The sequence below is a fragment of the Coregonus lavaretus genome (assembly GCF_964263955.1).
Source record: "Coregonus lavaretus genome assembly, chromosome: 34".
NCBI classification, from domain to species: Eukaryota; Metazoa; Chordata; class Actinopteri; order Salmoniformes; family Salmonidae; genus Coregonus; species Coregonus lavaretus.
The window spans coordinates 5,885,094-5,905,032 of NC_140021.1; the positions used below are offsets into that span (position 1 = coordinate 5,885,094).

At 44.0% G+C, this 19,939-nt stretch overlaps 1 protein-coding gene across 1 annotated transcript in view; it reads left to right on the plus strand.

The window, feature by feature from the left end:
• LOC311109253 (piezo-type mechanosensitive ion channel component 2-like) overlaps positions 1-19,939 on the plus strand; it is a gene marked incomplete at its 5' end in the record, with an annotated part of 193,925 nt that overhangs the window by 108,061 nt on the left and 65,925 nt on the right. Inside the window, one exon of the mRNA XM_084152091.1 lies at positions 358-523. Coding sequence (XP_084008217.1) covers positions 358-523 — 166 coding nt within the window. The remainder of the gene's footprint in view (positions 1-357; positions 524-19,939) is intronic.

Consider the following 19,939-nt stretch of genomic DNA (forward strand, 5'->3'; position numbering starts at 1 on the left):
AGAGGAGGAATTCAGACAATAAACTATTTAACGATTACTCTACCTTGTTATGATCCATAAAACCCATTAAAAATGTTTTTAATTATATATAAACTAGCTGTTAACCACACCACGTTGTGTTTACCATCGTCTTGTTGTAAAGACAGGGATTGTAAATGTTTACTTAAAGTATAATAGTTTTCATTTTATCTGCTGGCGTCAAATATCATCACTGAACTGATAGGAATCCTTATGAAGCAACACAGTATAGACCACTGCATCTGAAAATTAAAAACAAAATAGCACCCAAATTGTTTACCTTTTCTTATCTGTCCTTGTTGGCTAACCAATTTTCCATGTTTCGATTTCTCTCTGCAGCGTCCGGGGTGCCGATGCAGGAAATGGCATTCGTGTGTTCATCGCAGACATCGGCATGTTCGTGGCGGGCCTGGTCACGTGGCTGCTGTGCCTGAGTCTGGAGGAGAAGCCGCAGGTGAAAGACGCGTCGCAGCAGCATAGCGTAGACTACGAGTCAGACAGTCAGGTGAGCTCATCATCTCTCCACAGACAAACTTCTGCCCCTGGTCTATCTGGATTTACAGGGAATCCCCACACTCCCAACACCCATACACACTCTTACACCCTACCCTCGTAAATGTTGTACTCAGCACAGGCCAGGAACTCACTAAAGAGTAGTCAACACAAGATCTGTTTGTCGGGAGCTTCATGAAATGGGTTTCCATGGCCAAGTAGCGGCACACAAGCCTAAGATCACCATGCACAATGCCAAGTGTTGGATGGAGGAATAATGGTCTGGGGCTGTTTTTCATGGTTCGGGCTAGGCCCCTTAGCTCCAGTGAAGGGAAATCTTAACGATACAGCTTACACTGACATTCTAGACGATTCTGTGCTTCCAACTTTGTGGCAACAGTGTGGGGAAGGCCCTTTCCTGTTTCAGCATGACAGTGCCCCCGTGCACAAAGCGAGGTCCATACAGAAATGGTTTGTTGAGATCTTTGTGGAAGAACTTGACTGGCCTGCACAGAGCCCTGACCTCAACCCCGTCAAACACCTTTGGGATGAATTGGAACTCCGACTGCGAGCCAGGCCTAATCGTCCAACATCAGTGCTCGACCTCACTAATGCTCTTGTAGCTGAATGGAAGCAAGTCCCCGCAGCAATATCCCACTATCTAGTGGAAAGCCTTCCCAGAAGAGTGGAGGCTGATTTTGGAATGAGATGTTCGACGAACAGGTGTCCACATACTTTTGGTCATGTAGTGTAGATAGATAAACCCACTCCAAAATCTCTACTGTCCTCCATCTGTCCTTTTCCGATAAAAATGATTTAATCGTGCTTACGACTGAACTTATCTGGTCCTAGAGCAGAGAATTCCTGGGCCAGTTTGGTTAACACAACAGTAATGGGCACTGGGCAAAAAGGGTCAATATCAGGAGATACCTTTATCTATATATTTCCGGATATCTGACATTTTATTAGATATAAGGACTCGGAGTAGACACGCTCCAGATACACGTTGTGAAGCGTACTGAGTATACGAAGAGGCAGGATCCAGACGCAGGAATTAACATGGTCAAGGTTTACTTAACAATGAGCAAGAGAAATAACAAAGATAGCGTAAACAACACAAAGCTTAACAATCACACACACAACATCATCCAGAACAGTCCAGGGCTAAATAGGGGTGGTGATGAGATGATGAGGTGCAGGTGCGCTGGAGGTGATTAGGGTGCGTTGGGTTTCCATTCCGTTGTTGCCGAGGTGGTGCGCTCAGACCGGTGGCTCAGTAGACCGGCGAATCAGAGCGCCGGAGGGGAGCAACGGGAGGAGACGTGACACAAGTCCTTAATTTCATATACGGAGCTAGGATATTCTTCGAAATGGGACAGTGCCGTTTATGATGAGGGAGGATTATTTATTTTTTCATGAGCATGGCCTTATTTCTATTACAGCATGTTGGATGACTGTCATTCATATTCCATTTACCCAGTTCAATGTAACATCGATAGGTTTAGGCTAGTACATGATACTCTAATTTTCCCTATACCCATCATGAGGTTGCTATAACTGAAAGTTTACAACGTAGGTGCACACAGGTTGAGAGAAAAATTTGAGATGACAGACAGTGACACATGGACAGACAGTAACACATTCAATACCGCCTTGCACGCTCTTGCCTGCATCTAGGGTGTAAACATTAGTCTAACAGTTACAAACAAGAATTTATATTGGACAAATTCAGGTTTTTTATCCCTGTTTCATTTGCTTCCGTTTAAGAAACGTTTTTCAACAGAATCGGCGGAATGAATACACCCCTGATCACGCATAAACACAGTTCACTTTCATATCAGCCACGTTGTATTCCTTCTCACCTCTATGCACTCTCCTCCTCTCACCTTTTCCCTTCGTTTGTGAACTTCGATGAACAACACATCAGCTGTATGTGACCAGGTAAAAACTGTTCAACTATTGTCTTTCTCTCTCTTTGAGTGAACTACTCACCACATTTTATGCACTGCAGTGCTAGCCAGCTAGCTGTAGCGTATGCTTTCAGTACTAGATTAATTCATTGATTGGGTGGATAACATGTCAGTTCATGCTGCAAGAGCTCTGATAGGTTGTAGGACGTCCTCCGGGAGTTGTCATAATTACTTTGTAAGTCTATAAAAGGGGGTGAGAACCAAGAGCCTCCTAGGTTTTTGGTGTTTTTGGTGAAATGTGAATATATTTAGTATAGTTTTATATAAAAAGGATAACCTTTTCAATGTTTTGCCATTTTTATTTTTTATTACATTTACTGAGGAGGATGGTCCTCCCCTTCCTCCTCTGATGAGCCTCCACTGGTATATGAAAGAAAATATAGATTTCATATTCGTCAAATTATTGAGCATGTGCTGAAAGCTCAGAAATGCTTCAGAAATCTTCCTTATTTTCAGCATATCAAAAAGCATATCAAGATCCGGATATGGACGTCAGCCAGGAGATACATATCTGGACTCAATATAGCTTCCTATCTTGGAATGTGCTGAGAAAACACAGATATGCATACAGTCAGTATGAAGAAAGAACGTAAGAAGATGTCTCAGGATACTGAATGAGTCCATATCCGGCCGTAGGAAATGTCCATGTGTGATATTCGGAGTAATCCCAGTATTAAACATGTCTAAAAGACACATCTGGATTCAGAATTTGTCAGGATATGGTGCATATCCACAAAACTCCCAATATGCATTGGACATGGTCTGTATTCTCTAGAATATAAAAAATGTGTCATGTCAAGATATCCCCTGATATGGACCCTTTTTTCCCAGTGGGGTGTGATCAGTGGAGGCTCCTCAGAGGAGGAAGGGGAGGACCATAACAATTTCATAACAATTTATATAGTACAAAATTGAAAAAGTTATCCTTTTTAGATAAAACTATACTAAATATATTCACGTCACCAGATAATTGATTTTGCAAAGAAGGTCTAAAGTAGCCTCAACAGCACTCTGTAGGGTAGCACCATTGTGTAGCCAGAGGACAGCTAGCTTCCGTCCTCCTCTTGGTACAATGACTTCAATACAAAACCTAGGAGGCTCATGGTTCTCACCCCCTTCCATAGACTTACACAGTAATTATGACCACTTCCGGAGGACGTCCTCCAACCTATCAGAGCTCTTGCAGGATGAACTGACATGTTGTCCACCCAATCAAAGGATCAGTGGTCCTCTGTAGCTCAGCTGGTAGAGCACGGCGCTTGTAACACCAAGGTAGTGGGTTCGATCCCCGGGACCACCCATACACAAAAATGTATGCACGCATGACTGTAAGTCGCTTTGGATAAAAGCGTCTGCTAAATGGCATATTATTATTATTTATTATCAGAGAATGAATCTAGTACTGAAAGCATAAGCTACAGCTAGCTAGCACTGCAGTGCATAAAATGTGGTGAGTAGTTGACTGAAAGAGAGAGAAAGACAATAGTTGAACAGTTTTCAACAAATTAATTTGTTAAAAAATGAAGGAGAAGCAAGAGAGAGAGAGATTGTCATTTCTTTTTCAGTTTCACTTACTTAGCTAGCAAATGCAGCTGGCTAGTTTAGTTACTCAAACACCCGGCTCAAACAGAGGGGTGCTATGTTAGCTAGCTGGCTATGACTATCCAACACAACGCTGGAACTCTTCCAAGTCAAGATAAGGTTTTATTAATTTATTGCAACTGGGGCCCGCCAGTTTAACTGCTTGCTGACTATACACTGTAACATTACTGCATGATTGGAGCGGGTTTACTAACACATTAGTTATATTAGCTATGTTGACTATGACGTTACTTTAGCTAATATGGGGACAACGATGTAGGCTGTGTGTAGCGGTTATGACATGGTTTGGAAAGGTTTTTTCGCCTGGTCTCATACAGCTGATGTGTTGTTCATTGAAGTCCACAAACGAAGGGAAAAGGTGAGAGGAGGAGAGTGCATAGAGGCTAGAAGGAATACAACGTGGCTGCTACGTATAAAAGTGAACTGTGTTTATGCGTGATCAGGGGTGTATTCATTCCGCCGATTCTGTTGAAAAACGTTTCTTAAACGGAAGCAAACGAAACGGGGATAGAAATACCTGAATTTGTCCAATAAAAAACGCTCGTTTGCAACTGTTGGACTAATGATTACACCCTAGATGCAGGCAAGAGCGTGCAATGCGGTATTGAATGTGTTACTGTCTGTCCATGTGTGACTGTCTGTCATCTCAAATTTTTCTCTCAACCTGTGTGCACCTAAGTTGTAAACTTTCATTCATAGGCTAGGTTGTAGCAACCTCATGATGGGTATAGGGAAAATTTTAGTATCATGTACTAGCCTAAACGTATCGCTGTTACATTGAACTGGGTGAATGGAATATGAATGACAGTCATCCAACATGCTGTAATAGAAATAAGGCCATGCTCATGGAAAAAAGAATTGTCCTCCCTCATCATAAATGGCGCTGACCGCCACTGGGTGTGATCATAGGCAATCAGTGAAAAGGGAACCTCCTTTACATGACATGTTGATCCCCAGTAATCCACCCAGTGACTCCACCCTGGGGATATGTCTGGTCTTCAAAACACATGCACACATGTACATGTAAACAAACACACACACACACACACACACAAAGGTACACACTGTCTCCAGTGCGATGGTCTCTCAGAGCATGGAAAGCTGCAGTCCACTTTTATAGCAGGGGGGCTGTTGGCTACAGGTCCTCTTTTCAAGTTTAAAGTTTTATTAGTCGGATTTATAGCATACACACGGTATACACCGTCCAACAAAATGCTTACTTGCAGGTTCCTTCTCGACAATGCAACAACATAAGAAATCATAAAAGATAAGAATAGGAACATAAAGTAAATGTCTCAGTAGAATAGAATAAACATTTAGCATAAGTATAATACAGGAAGGCACAATTTATGTTTACATGTACTGTATCAGGGAAGGGAGGGTTGGGGGGGCAAGTGTTTAAATAGTTCAGTATTAGCAATAGTAAATAAGAGTCTGGTAGCAGCAGTTGTGATGTGCGTGTAGCATGCATGTGTGTGTCTGTACTTGTCACGCCCTGGCTCTGGGGACTCTTATATGTTGAGCCAGGGTGTGGATTTTCTATGTGTTATTTTCTATGTTTTGTTCTAGTTCGTGTATTTCTATGTTGGCCAGGGTGGTTCCCAATCAGAGGCAGCTGTAGCTTGTTGTCTCTGATTGGGGACCATACTTAGGCAGCCTGTTTGGCACTGTTTATTGTGGGATCTTGTTCCGTAAGGTTTGTTTTGGTGTATAACCTAGGACTTCACGTATCGTTTGTTGTTTTGTTTTGATCGTGTATTCAGTACAATAAAAGATGTACGGTTATCATGCTGCGCCTTGGTCCGCTTCATCTTATGACGATCGTGACAGAAGATCCCACCATAAAAGGACCAAGCAGCGTGCCAAGCAGGAGGAGTTGGCGATGTCCCAGGTGGGCGAATGGTGATCTTGGGAGGACATATTCGCGGGCAGAGGGCCCTGGGCAAAGGTACAGGCCCTGGCAAGAGAGGAGAAACGGCACCAACCGTGCCGACGACGGACACGCGAGAGGCAACCCCAATACATTTTTTTTGGGGGGGGGCACACGGCATGGACGACGGGGCTGCTGGAGGCAGCTACAGGGCGCATCGGCGATTTAGGAGAGGAGGCCACCAGGTTTGGGGGGCTGGAAGGGTGGTTGGCGGAGCCTAGAGGTAGAGCAGAGCCAACTTCCCGTACTCAGGCTAGGCAGCGTGAGACTGGGCAGGTTCCGAGTTATGCGGAGCTACGTACTGTGCCACGAGTGTTCCGGCACAGTCCTGTACGTCCTGTGCTAGCACCACGCACGTGTCGTGCTAAGGTGGGCATGCAGCCAGGACGGAGTGTGCCGGCTCAATGCTCGTGGCCTCCAGTACCCCTCCTCGGTCCCGGATATCCTGCGCCAGTGCCACGTGCTGTAGTGTCAGTACGAGTGCACAGCCCTGTACGTCCTGTGCTGATGCCTCACACAGAGTGTGTGGAAATAGGCATTCAGCCAGGACGGGTTGTGTCAGCTCTCCGTTCCAGACCTCCAGTCCGTCTCCACAGTCCAGCCCGGCCTGTTCCTGTCCCTCGCACCAAGACTGTGGTGCGCGTCGTCAGCCCGGTCCGGCCTGTTCCTGCTCCCCGCACCAAGCCAGTGGTGCGCGTCGCCAGCCCGGTCCGGCCTGTTCCTGTCCCTCGCACCAAGCCTGTGATGCGTGTCGCCAGCCCGGTTCGGCCTGTTCCTGCTCCCCGCACCAAGCCAGTGGTGCGCGTCGCCAGCCCGGTCCGGCCTGTTCCTGCTCCCCGCACCAAGCCAATGGTGCGTGTCGCCAGCCCGGTCCGGCCCGTTCCTGCTCCCCGCACCAAGCCAGTGGTGTGCGTCGCCAGCCCGGTCCGGCCTGTTCCTGCTCCCCGCACCAAGCCAGTGGTGCGCGTCGTCAGCCCGGTCCGGCCCGGCCCGTTCCTGCTCCCCGCACCAAGCCAGTGGTGCGGGTCGTCAGCCCGGTCCGGCCCGTTCCTGCTCCCCGCACCAAGCCAGTGGTGCGCGTCGTCAGTCCGGCACGGTCCGTGCCTGTTCCACCGGTGCCTGGTCCGGCACCGGTCAGCTGCTCCACACCGGAGCCAGAGCAATCCGCTCCACCGATGTCCAGTCCAGCTCCGGCCAGCGGGGCCAGACCAGACCAGGGGCGCTACGGGGGGGGGGTAGAGAGAGAGTGGTGGTCACGCCCGGAGCCAGATCTGCCTCCGAGGTGGAATGCCCACCCAGCCCCTACCCTCCTGTGTTTGGTTGGCGCGGTCGCAGTCCGCGCCTTTGTCACGCCCTGCCTCTGGGGACTCTTATATGTTGTGCCAGGGTGTGGATTTTCTATGTGTTATTTTCTATGTTTTGTTCTAGTTCGTGTATTTCTATGTTGGCCAGGGTGGTTCCCAATCAGAGGCAGCTGTAGCTTGTTGTCTCTGATTGAGGACCATACTTAGGCAGCCTGTTTGGCACTGTTTATTGTGGGATCTTGTTCCGTAAGGTTTGTTTTGGTGTATAACCTAGGACTTCACGTATTGTTTGTTGTTTTGTTTTGATCGCGTATTCAGTACAATAAAAGATGTACGGTTATCACGCTGCGCCTTGGTCCGCTTCATCATGTAACGATCGTGACAGTACTGGACCGTCTTCATCGCCTGTTGGAGGGCCTTGTGGTCGTAAAAGGGTCAGTACCAGGCTGTGATGCAACTAGTCAGGACGCTCTCGATGGTGCAGTGGTAGCCACATTTCTTCAGATGCCTTAGGAAGTAGAGGCGCTGTTGCACCCTCTTGACAAGAGTGGTAGTGTTGTTGGTCCATGTCAAGTCATCGGTGATGTGGACGCTGTTGAACTTAAAACTGCTGACTCTCTCTACTGGAGTCCTGTTGATGTGGATCTGGGCGTGTTCCCTCCTCTGCTTCCTGAAGTCCACAATCAACTTCTTTGTTTTGCTGACGTTGATGGAGAGGTTGTTGTCCTGGCACCAAAAGTTGCCAGTTCACTTACCTCCTCCCTATAGGCTGACTCGTCATGGTTGGTGATCGTCAGCAAACTTGATGATGGAGTTGGTGTCTTGCAAAGCCACGCAGTCGTGGGTGAACAGGGGGAACAGCAGAGGGCTGAGGACACACCCATGGGGGGACCGTGTGTTCAGCGTGAAAGTCAGTGTGGAGGAGGGGGCTATAGCAGGCTCTTCTCCAGGTATATTCCACTTGCCGATAAATTAGACCCCACAGTTTAGGGTGTGTCATAAGTGGAACACATTAGTGTCTGGATGAATACCAAACAGCCATCATTTGTGTGCGAGTGTGTGTGTGTGTGTTTGTGCGTGTGTGTGTGTGTTCGTGTTCATGCACCCTTGTGTGTGTTCATGCACCCGTGTGTGCGTGCGTGTGCGAGTGTGTGTGTGTGTGTGCACGTGTGAATTTTCCCAGGACTGTGATTCGCCTGCTCTTTCCCTCTCTCTCCTGATGGTAATTATGCGATGGGCTTTGTGTTATTACCTGGGTACCTCCTAAATTACTGGGTTTGATCAGCCTCCCTGCACGTTGGAGAGCTTCTCTCCCTCGGGAGCCACTCTGTGAGAAAATCTGGCAACTGCTTCTCTGCAGACCTGGCAACCCACAGACCACAACACATATGTAGGCCTAGATGGAATGCCTCAGAGATGAGATAGCCGTTAGTGAGAGCCAATGAGAAAAGAGGGGATGGGGATCGGTTAGGGTCAGCTGATGAAAAGCGAGGCTTTCTTGAAAGGGGTTTTGGGTCTCTAGACGAGGTGTATGGAGATTTCGTTTGGCAGCAAAACAGGACATTTTCAGGCTTAGTTCATTATGTTTTGTAGGGGATGACTGGATTTGTTTCAGGATCATTCCAACTTTGGTTACCGTATAAATGGGTAATTCCAACATTGGCTACCATATAAATGGGTCATTCCAACTTTGGTTACCGTATAAATGGGTCATTTCAACTTTGGTTACTGTATAAATGGGTCATTTCAACTTCGGTTATCATATAAATGGGTCATTCCAACTTTGGTTACCGTATAAATGGGTCGTTCCAACTTCACTTACCATATAAAAGCGCCTGGCACCTATTACCATACCACGTTCAAAAGCACTTAAATCTTTTGTCTTGCCCATTCACCCTCTGAATGGAACACATACACAATCCATGTCTCAATTAATAAAAATCCTTCTTTAACCTGTCTCCTCTCCTTCATCTATACCGATTTAAGTGGATTTAACAAGTAACATCAATAAGGGATCATATCTTTCACCTGGATTCACCTGGTCAGTCTATGTCATGGAAAGAGCAGGTGTTCTTAATGATTTGTACACTCAGTGTAGATTGCGGTACAAGATTCTAAATCTAGATGACTGACTGATAGTCACTAAAATGTGGTGTGCCTAAGAACAGCCCTTAGCCATGGTATATTGGCCATATACCACACCCCTCGGGCCTTATTGCTTAATTATACCATCTAAACATTGCCAATACAATGCTTTAGATTTAATCCCATTCGATTTGATATACCCAATTATTAATGCGGTAGAAATGAAAAGTGTGTAATCTTCTTGTAACCATTTTAGGGCATTGAGTTCAGTCCTTGGAAATGTTTTGAACTTGATCATTTGATTCAATTTAAGAGCCTCTCATTCCTATCAAAACAACGACATGCTTATTCATTCCCTATTCCCTCTTGCATTACACAACACTTATGATATCAGTTTAAAGCATTCCTGCTTTGTGAAAGTTGGAAAACGATATGTAAAAACATCCTCAGTGCGAAGGAAACTGTGAGTTAAAACGTTGGTCTCCACCGAGCGGTTCTCCACGTTAAAGGGATGACAAACGTCTGATGTTCTTTTTCCTAGCCCTCAAAATAAGAACGTTGAGTTTCTCTCGGCAGCTGTGAAGAAAAGGTCATATTTTCGTAGTCACTTTAGTTGGCTGTTGGCTAGTCGGGGAACCGTGAACACACGTCCAATTTGGGCCCTTGGGGTCATGTTGTAGCCTTGTTCTGCTGGCCAAGACCATAGTAGAGCCCGAGACATCAGAGAGACCCCTCTCCGACCCCTGGTGACCATCCGCGACCTTTGGCTTGTGTGACTCCGTTCTGCTCGTTGGCTTTAACTTGACCACCGCCTTCCACAACGCCTGGATTGATCCCACTCCCATAGCTCCCAGACCCCTTCGCTTGGCCTTTGTTATGTGGCCCGTTCCCTGCAACTCTTCAGTTTTTTTTCTGCTTTTGCTCGACGCACACCAGCGTGCGTCCTGTTCCAAGGTCGCGCTGTTTTCGGCCATGTGGCTCAGACCAGCTTTTGCTAAAGACCTTGCCTGTTCTTTCCTTCTTCTCTCGTTTTTACTTCTCCTCCTCTGTTTCATAGGCCAGTGTTTGACCTGGCCTAGTTTTCTCCCCCCTGTTTTAGCATGTCATGTGTTATCTCTTGATGGTTCCCTCCTCCCTCCTTGAGCCACATCTTGTTTAGTAATCAGACCCGTCTTTATTGGTGTTTAGATGGCCTGCTTTGACACCAGCCTGAGTTATGTGGTGCCAGGGTGAATTACAGTCACCACATGTACGGGATGCATCTGAGACCATGACAGAGTGACAGGTAAGGCTCCAGACTGATTGACTGTTGGCAGGACGCAAAAAACGCAACATTTAATATCCCCCGCCTAATGTATTTTTCTCTAAGTGGATTGTGTGGTTTGTGTCTGACTCTGTCTGACTCTGTGACAGAAAGCATTACCTGCTCGGCTCCCAATGTTGGGCTCCTGTATCCATGGGCACAGCTCTCTCTCTCTCTCTTCTCTCTCGTTGGCTGTCCGTCTGTAATTCAATAATTCACTTTGACTGAAGTCTGAGGTCCATTTTCCATGCCTATTAAAAATTGAGGGGATGTGTTTATGTAATCCCCACCACTACTCATTTGGGTGCCGTCTGCATGTTAATCATTGAGCTGTCAGAACCAATGTTCCCTCAAAAAACATTATGACACTGAGCAAATGTCAGGTCTGCTGACCGCAAACTTGAACATTGTGAAAATTCTGTGCAACTTCCAGCGCACATTTACTGTGAACACTGAGGCTGTACCCGCTTGAAGTTATAGTTTTAACAGAGGCCAAGTAGGCTACTGTGGCTATTTGATCATAATGTAGGCCTAACAGATTGGCCTACCATCAAAAACAATGGAGAAAATGTATTCAGCCTACAGTAGCAGCCAATGTGTGGTGTTCAATGTAGGCCTACATTCCATTATTTTTTAAACATGCAGGGCTTGACATGAACCTGTTTATCCACTTGTCCTTCAGACAAGGAAGTAACTGAAAATGTTGTGTTGTTTGATGCAAGGAACCACTTTACAAAATAAAATGATTATTATTCCCATACCATTATTAATAACTCACTAACTAGCAAAGGATATGAACACAATGTGCACACGTGGCTACATGCAGCTCTCACTTTGATTTCGAAACAGGTTCGCCTACATGGCGCACAGGGCATCTGAATCGGGTGCACCTACCTCCAACATCCCGAGACTATTTTCTAAAAATAGGAACACAAGGCTTTATCATTGTTTTTTTTACTAAAATGTTTGTTGATCTACTAGGAATGCCTTGGAGATCGACCAGTTGATAGCAGTCTCAGGGCGACTGCATGCCCGCACGCAGCTTAGAGGGAACATTGGTCAGAGCCCTAACTAGCAGGTGTCGGCCAGTAACCGAAAGGTTGCTGGTTCGAATCTCCGAGCCGACTAGGTGAAACATTTGCCATTGTGCACTTGAGCAAGGCACTTAATTGCCTAATTGCTCCTGTAAGTCGCTCTGGATAAGAGTGTCTGCTAAATGACTAAAACATTTAAACGACTCGAGCAGGCCTAGAATCGCAAGAACACGATCCTATGTAAACCTGCGAAAATCTTCACCCGTGCAACATTAATCTTAGCTCAATATTTGTGTTGCCGCGGGAAGCCTATTTTGCTCCCATTAACAATGCATTTGCATTCCAGTTCCAGAGAGACATCTGGTCGTCATTAGTGTTTTCTGTGGCAGCGGCAGTGCTAGAGTTACCAGTCTCTCTTACGTCTCCCTCTCTCCTCTCTCTCTCATTCACCCTCTGAATGGCACACATACACAATCCATATTTCAGTTGTCTCAAGGCTTAAAAATCCTTCTATAACCTGTCTCCTCCCCTTCATCTACACTGATTGAAGTGGATTTAACAAGTGACATCAATAAGGGATCATAGCTTTCACCTGGATTCACCTGATCAGTCTATATCATGGAAAGAGCAATGTTTTGTATACTCAGGATAGTCTCCCCTTATCTCCCATGTACCTCTCATTTCCTCTCTCTGCTCCCTCTCTCTCTGCTCCCTCTCTCTCTCTCTGCTCCCTCTCTCTCTCTCTGCTCCCTCTCTCTCTCTCTCTGCTCCCTCTCTCTCTCTCTCTCTCTCCCTCTCTCTCTCTCTGCTCCCTCTCTCTCTCTCTCTGCTCCCTCTCTCTCTCTCTCTCTCTCTCTCCTCTCTCTCTCTCTCTCTCTCTCTCTCCTTCTCTCTCTCTCTCTCTCTCTCTCTCTCTCTCTCTCTCTCTCTCTCTCTCTCTCTCTCTCTCTCTCTCTCTCTCTCTCTCTCTCTCTCTCTCTCTCTCTTCTCTCTCTCTCTCTCTCTTCTCCCCCTCTCTCTCTCTCTCTCTCTCTCTCTCTCTCTCTCTCTCTCTCTCTCTCTCTCTCTCCCCCTACTCCCTCTTCCATAATAAAAGCAGTGTGGGGATGTGCTCTCTCCAAGTGTGCAGCGTGTTGTGGAGTGCTAATGAGTTGGAATGTCGTTGTCTAGGGCCCCTCTTAGTGTGATCTCTTTAGGGTGTCAGGTTAATAAGCGGCCATGTTCCTGATCACATATTTAACAAGGCCTTTACTTTACATAAGATAAAATCGACCTTATTTTACCCGAGAGGAAATATTGTTGGACGTACGGCCCCGCTCCCACATACAATACATGATACACAACACATCACATCAAGTTATACACAGCGGTGAACTGCATCAAAGTCTCAGTCACTGAGATATATTAAGCCAACAGTCTTATGCAGCTCATATATGCCAACCCTGGCTTAGTTCCAACTACCAACCTGTACCCTCGATCCAGGTACACACACCCCTGTGGGTGGCAGGGTTAGAGACTGTGTGTTAAGATGTATTCACCCATGCCATCATTCCTACAGAGATAGACCTACTCCACATGGCAGTATATTGGCCCTAAGTCAATGAGGAATTGGATGAACTGTCAATGAGGAGGCCAGAGAAACTGGTTTCCCGTGTGTTGACGTCGGAGCCGTTTATCACTAGCAGCCTGATGCTGTCAGCACGGCTCTCCTCATTAGTTTCTCTCTGTCTGCAGCTGCAGGTGATGTGAATGGATTGACTGTTATTGAGCTTGATAGATTAGTTGAGTAGTCGATTTTACAACTGGTAGTCTTCCAATAAATATAATGTTTTTGTCTTCTAACATAGGCCACTTATCCAAAGTGACTTGTATACAGTGAGTGCACACATTTTCAATATGTGTATGTGTCTCCTGTGGGAATTAAACCCATGACCTTGGTGTTGCTAGCACCGCAGTCTTACCAACGGAGCCAAACAGGACCACCAGAAGCCTCTAAGTCTGACCTCTGGGTATCTGTCATGATACTGTGCAGCGAACCGGCAGTAGCCTACCAGGAGAAGTGCTGATGACTAGACTGACTCCAACCACCTCCTGTGGACAGACAGAGCCTGTTTGTGAGAGCCAGGAGGACGAGGTGGAATCGGATCCCTCAGGAGGTTCATAAGGGAGCCGTTGGTTCGTTCGCTGCGTCCTCTGTTGAACGTTGCGGTTTGAAGCCCCAGCTGCACGCTGCATGGGAGCAGTCGGTGCTGTTAAATAAACAGGGCTTCGTCAAACGCAACTTGTTCGATCAATTACGATACGCCACGGCCGATAGTGAGCAGATTACTGACTTTGGTAATGGGCCCCAGCGAGAAAGACTTGTTTGTGTTACCCTGTTGAGTTTTCGCGATAGGGCAGCGAGTGATCGCACAGAGTGCTCATTCATTGTGGCAGTGTGATAAATATAGGGAAAATAGGTAGCTAGCCAGATTTCACTTTTACCACGTAGGCCCATTTAAAATAAACAACTGATTAGGCTGCGCTAAAAGTATTTTTATTTTAGTTCTGTAATTGCTGACTGCAGTATAGATATTAAAACCGAGAGGGCCTTGCCGTGGAGAGGATCAACCGGGTTTAGATACGGTTGAACCACAGTTGAGTTTGAGGTTCCCACCACAGCTAACAAACCCCACAATACTCTTTGATCTCACTTTGGACTATTATACAGATATCGGATCTTAATTTGATCACCCTGCAGGAGAACGTGTCATGTATTTGAGGTTTAAAAAAGCTTCTTAAGTTTGTCATTTCCATTTAGAAATACAAATTACTCTCAGATGACCACATGTGCCTACATGACAAAACTATGGAAATGATATATATATATTTGAATGGTTTTGTTTTATAGCAATAGTTTGCTTTTCCTGTGTTCATAAATTGGTGATTTTACATCTAATTAGTTATGTCTGTTTTTCTAACAAAACTTTGGTCGTTTTCCCCTCAAATTGTATTTATTATGAGGAATATCAAACATTTCAGTATTCCAATACAGGGCCCTTTGAATTTACGTTTTTGCGGTGGCTTACCTTTGGCGGCCATTTTACCAAACCAGAAATGACATGTCTATGCCCGGTAGCCTTCATATCGCTTTTGTTTCCCTCCCTGATGGGTTGAATTGGATTTCCTCAGAGTTACCCACATAAATAAAATACTAGTTTACTATAGAATACTACAGCACTTACTGTAGAATTCTGTAGTAAACTGTAGTATACTGTAGAATAATATAATATACACTGTAGTATACGTCGATCATGTGTTGTACTTACTATAGAATGTTGTAGTATACTGTAGAATACTATAGTAAATACTACAGTATACTGCACACCACAAAAACACCACAGTCCGTAAAAACACTACAGTAATTACTATAGTATATACTGCAGTATTAATTTGCATATACCCTGCCCATTCCCCTCCCCCATAGTCCCAATTTGTGCCACCCATAAGTGAGAAACCTGCAGGCCAAGTATAGACCATATATTGTGGTCCCTACAGCTCTTTAAAAAGAGCATTCAGACCTCAGTCCTACCTACCTACAGGTTATGGAAAATTTGCTATTTGAGTATTTTTCTGTCCAGTGGGTTTCCTCAAGTACAAAGCCCCCACTGCTATTTCCAAGATAATAAAACAAAAACACTATAGTAAATACTACAGTATACTACAGTCTGCAAAAACACTACAGTAAATACGACAGTATACTACAGTCCGCAAAAACACTACAGTAAATAATACAGTATATTACAGTCTGTAAAAACACTACACTAATTCCTATAGTATATAATACAGTTTTTGTCTTACTACAGTAGTTATACTATAGTAAACTGAAAATACTACAGTGTCCTCTGTAGCTCAATTGGTAGAGCATGGCGCTTGTAACGCCAGGGTAGTGGGTTCGATCCCCGGGACCACCCATACGTAAAAATGTATGCGCACATGACTGTAAGTCGCTTTGGATAAAAGCGTCTGCTAAATATTATATTATTACTACAGTCATGTCCGCAGAACTACAGTAAATACTACAGTATTCACTGTAGTGTTTTTGCAGACTTCAGTGAATACTACAGTAAAGTCCGCAAAAACCCTAGAGTGAATACTATAGTATTTAACCATAGTATACTATAGTATGTTCTTATGTGGGTATGGCTACTTTTTTGATTGAATCAGGTGTGCTTTCATTTACCACAGCTGAATGGCTCTGGCATTAACTGACTGACTCTTCTATGAGAAAAAACGATCTCCTTGTATTTATTGATTAGTTGGAGTGACTGACTCCTTTTCAGGGCCCTCATGACTCAAGACTGACATGTGTTGACCATTGTGCATATTTGACATTAAACCTATGATTGACGGCTATAGATGTTGGTATCAAAGCCTGTTGTATAAATGTTTTGACTTCAGCAGGGTTGGAGTCAATTCCATTTAAATTCCAGTCAATTCATGAAGTACACAAAAATTCCAATCTCAATTCTCTTCAATGCTTTTCAATTAGGAAAAATTTGAATTTGAATTGGAGTTTGCTTTACTTTTTGAATTGACTGGAATTTAAATGGAATTGACCCCAACCCTGGATTTCAGTGCATATCACACATATTTAGTTTGTACAATATCCATACAATGTTACATGCATTTTTTTTTTATCTTGCTCTGTTACGTATTTTTGCAAAGTATGCAAACGAACATGTGCGTTTAATTTGAATCTCCAGGACATTTTCAGGTTTGTAAAATATTGGTTGTTGTGACATAAATGAGATCCTTTTGTCCACTGTCTACTAGCTTGTGGTCATTTCTAGGGTTGAAAAAGATCCTAAAACCTATGTATTTACATAAGTAGGCTAGATGTATGTAAGGGTTGGTGTGAGGTGTGACCCAGGTGCGGTGCAGGATAGACAGTAGGCAGTAGGCAGAGATGGTGAAACAAGGATCTTTACTGGTGGTCCAAAAACCAGGATACAAAACAACGGACTTAACATGATAACAGAATGGTGGAGCAAATAAATCTCCAAAAACAGGCTGACAGCCAAAATACGAAATAGTAACTACGACTGAAATAATAAAGAAACAGGGAGAACACTTCTCGAGTACCAGTACATACTTCTCCAATCAGACACTGATTAGTACTACTGAGCATAGAGGAACTAGCAGAGAAAACTGAGCAAGGGAACACAGGGAAGTGAGGGCATAAATACACAGGTGAACAGGTAGACACAGGTGACACCAATAGGATCATGATTAGTCCAGACTGTGAGTGAGGAGGTGCCTAAGGTTGTCGTCGGAGGACACCTAGTGGATCGCTCCGGAACTGCGACCCCCTCCTGTAACAGGTGTAATTACAGTGTAAATACACGTTGTTACAAAGTCACAAACAGGTAGACCAACAACAGTTGTTATTTTTACTCATCATTGTTATTCACTATGTATTTATTTATATATACACTACCGGTCAAAAGTTTGGACACACCTACTCATTCAAGGGTTTTTCTTTATTTTTACAATTTTTCTACATTGTAGAATAATAGTGAAGACATCAAAACTATGAAATAACACATATGGAATCATGTCGTAACCAAAAAAGTGTTAAAACAAATGAAAATATATTTTTAGATTTTAGATTCTTCAAATAGCCACCTTTTGCCTTGATGACAGCTTTGCACACTCTTGGCATTCTCTCAACCAGCTTCATGAGGTAGTCACCTGGAATGCATTTCAATTAACAGGTGTGCCTTCTTAAAAGTTAATTTGTAGAATTTATTTCCTTCTTAATGCGTTTGAGCCAATCAGTTGTGTTGTGACAAGGTAGGGGGGGTATACAGAAGATAGCCCTATTTAGTAAAAGACCAAGTCCATATTATGGCAAGAACAGCTCAAATAAGCAAAGAGAAACAGCAGTCCATCATTACTTTAAGACATGAAGGTCAGTCAATACTGTCAATTTCAATAACTTTTCAAGTTTCTTTAAGTGCATTCGCAAAAACCATCAAGCACTATGATGAAACTGGAATGGAAGACCCAGAGTTACCTCTGCTGCAGAGGATAAGTTCATTAGAGTTACCAGCCTCAGAAATTACGGCCCAAATAAATGCTTCACAGAGTTCAAGTAACAGACATATCTGAACATCAACTGCTCAGAGGTGACTGTGTGAATCAGGCCTTCATGGTCGAATTGCTGCAAAGAAACCACTACTAAAGGACACCAATAAGAAGAAGAGACCTGCTTGGGCCAAGAAACACGAGCAATGGACATTAGACTGGTGGAAATGTGTCCTTTGGTCTGGAGTCCAAATTTGAGATTTTTGGTTCAAACCGCTGTGTCTTTGTGAGACATGGAGGAGGAGGTGTTATGGTGGGGGGTGCTTTGCTGATGACACTGTCTGTGATTTATTTAGAATTCAAGGCACACTTAAGCAGCATGGCTACCACAGCATTGTGCAGCGATACGCCATCCCATCTGGTTTGTGCTTAGTGGGACTATCATTTGTTTTTGAACAGGACAATGACCCAACACACCTCCAAGCTGTGTAAGGGCTATTTTTCCAAGAAGGAGAGTGATGGAGTGCTGATTCTTCAAAGTAGCCACCCTTTGCCTTGATGACAGCTTTGCACACTCTCGGCATTCTCTCAACCAGCTTCACCTGGAATGCTTTTCCAACAGTCATGAAGGAGTTCCCACATATGCTGAGCACTTGTTGGCTGCTTTTCCTTCACTCTGCAGTCCGACTCATCCCAAACCATTTTAATTGGGTTGAGGTCGGGGGATTGGGGAGGCCAGGACATCTGATGCTCAAATATAAAATATATTTTGATTTGTTTAACACTTTTTTGGTTACTACATGATTCCATATGTGTTATTTCATAGTTTTGATGACTTCCCTATTATTCCATTCTAAATCTGCATTGTTGAAAAAGGACCCGTAAGTAAACATTTCACTGTTAGTCTTCACCTGTTGTTTACGAAGCAGGTGACAAATAACATTTTAATTTATTTGAATTTCTATTTTTTAAATACATTTTCTGAAGTTGGTTTCTAAATGTCCTTGTTTCTAAATTGAATTTACAAAAGAAATTTGAAGTACATACTGTATGATAAGAACATGTTAACCGATGTCTAGCATCTACCACAGTTTGGAGTCAGCTAGTCTGCTTGGTGCTTTTGAAGTGAATTCTGTCTCGTCTCCAGCGTCCCACGCCTAATCTCATTTCTCTTAATGCTCATCCATCCTGTTCTGTCCCAGGAGATTCATTTATGTTCCCCTAACCTCGTTAGGAAAGTATTTCGCCTAACGAATGTCACTTTATAATCTAATGTACAGTCAAACAGGCTAATAATGAGTCTTTATGTACATTTGAAATGCAGCTGTTCATATCATGTATTGTTTGTGAATGGGAGAAGGATAGCAACCGTATACTGTATACAGTACACAGACTGGATATGTACAGAAAGTATTCACACCCCTTGACTTTTTCCAAAAAAATGTTGTGTTGCAGCCTGAATTTAAAATTGATACAATTTAGATTTGTTGTCACTGGCCTACACACAATACCCCATAATGTCAAAGTGGAATTATGTTTTTAATTTTTTTTACAAATTAATAAAAAATGAAAAGCTGTAAAGCTGTAAATTTGCTTAACAAGTCACATAATAAGTTGCATGGACTCACTCTGTGTGCAATAATTGTGTTTAACATGATTTTTGAATTACCTAAGCTTTGTACCACACACATACCCCACACATATAATTTATCTGTAAGGTCCCTCAGCTGAGTAGTGAATTTAAAACACAGATTCAACCACAAAGACCAGGGAGATTTTCCAATGCCTCGCAAAGGGCACCTATTGGTAGATGGGTTAAAAAAAAGCAGACCTTTGAGCATTGTGAAGTTATTAATGACACTTTAAATGGTGTATCAATACACCAAGTCACTACAAAGATACAGGCGTCCTTCCTAACTCAGTTGCCGGAGAGGAAGGAAACCGCTCAGGTATTTCACCATGAGGCCACTTTCAACAGTTACAGAGTTTAATGGCTGTGATAGGAGAAAACTGAGGATGGATCAACAAAATTGTAGTTACTCCACAATACTAACCTACTTGACAGAGTGAAAAGCAGGAAGCCTGTACCAAATAAAAAATATTCCAAAACATGCATCCTGTTTGCAACAAGC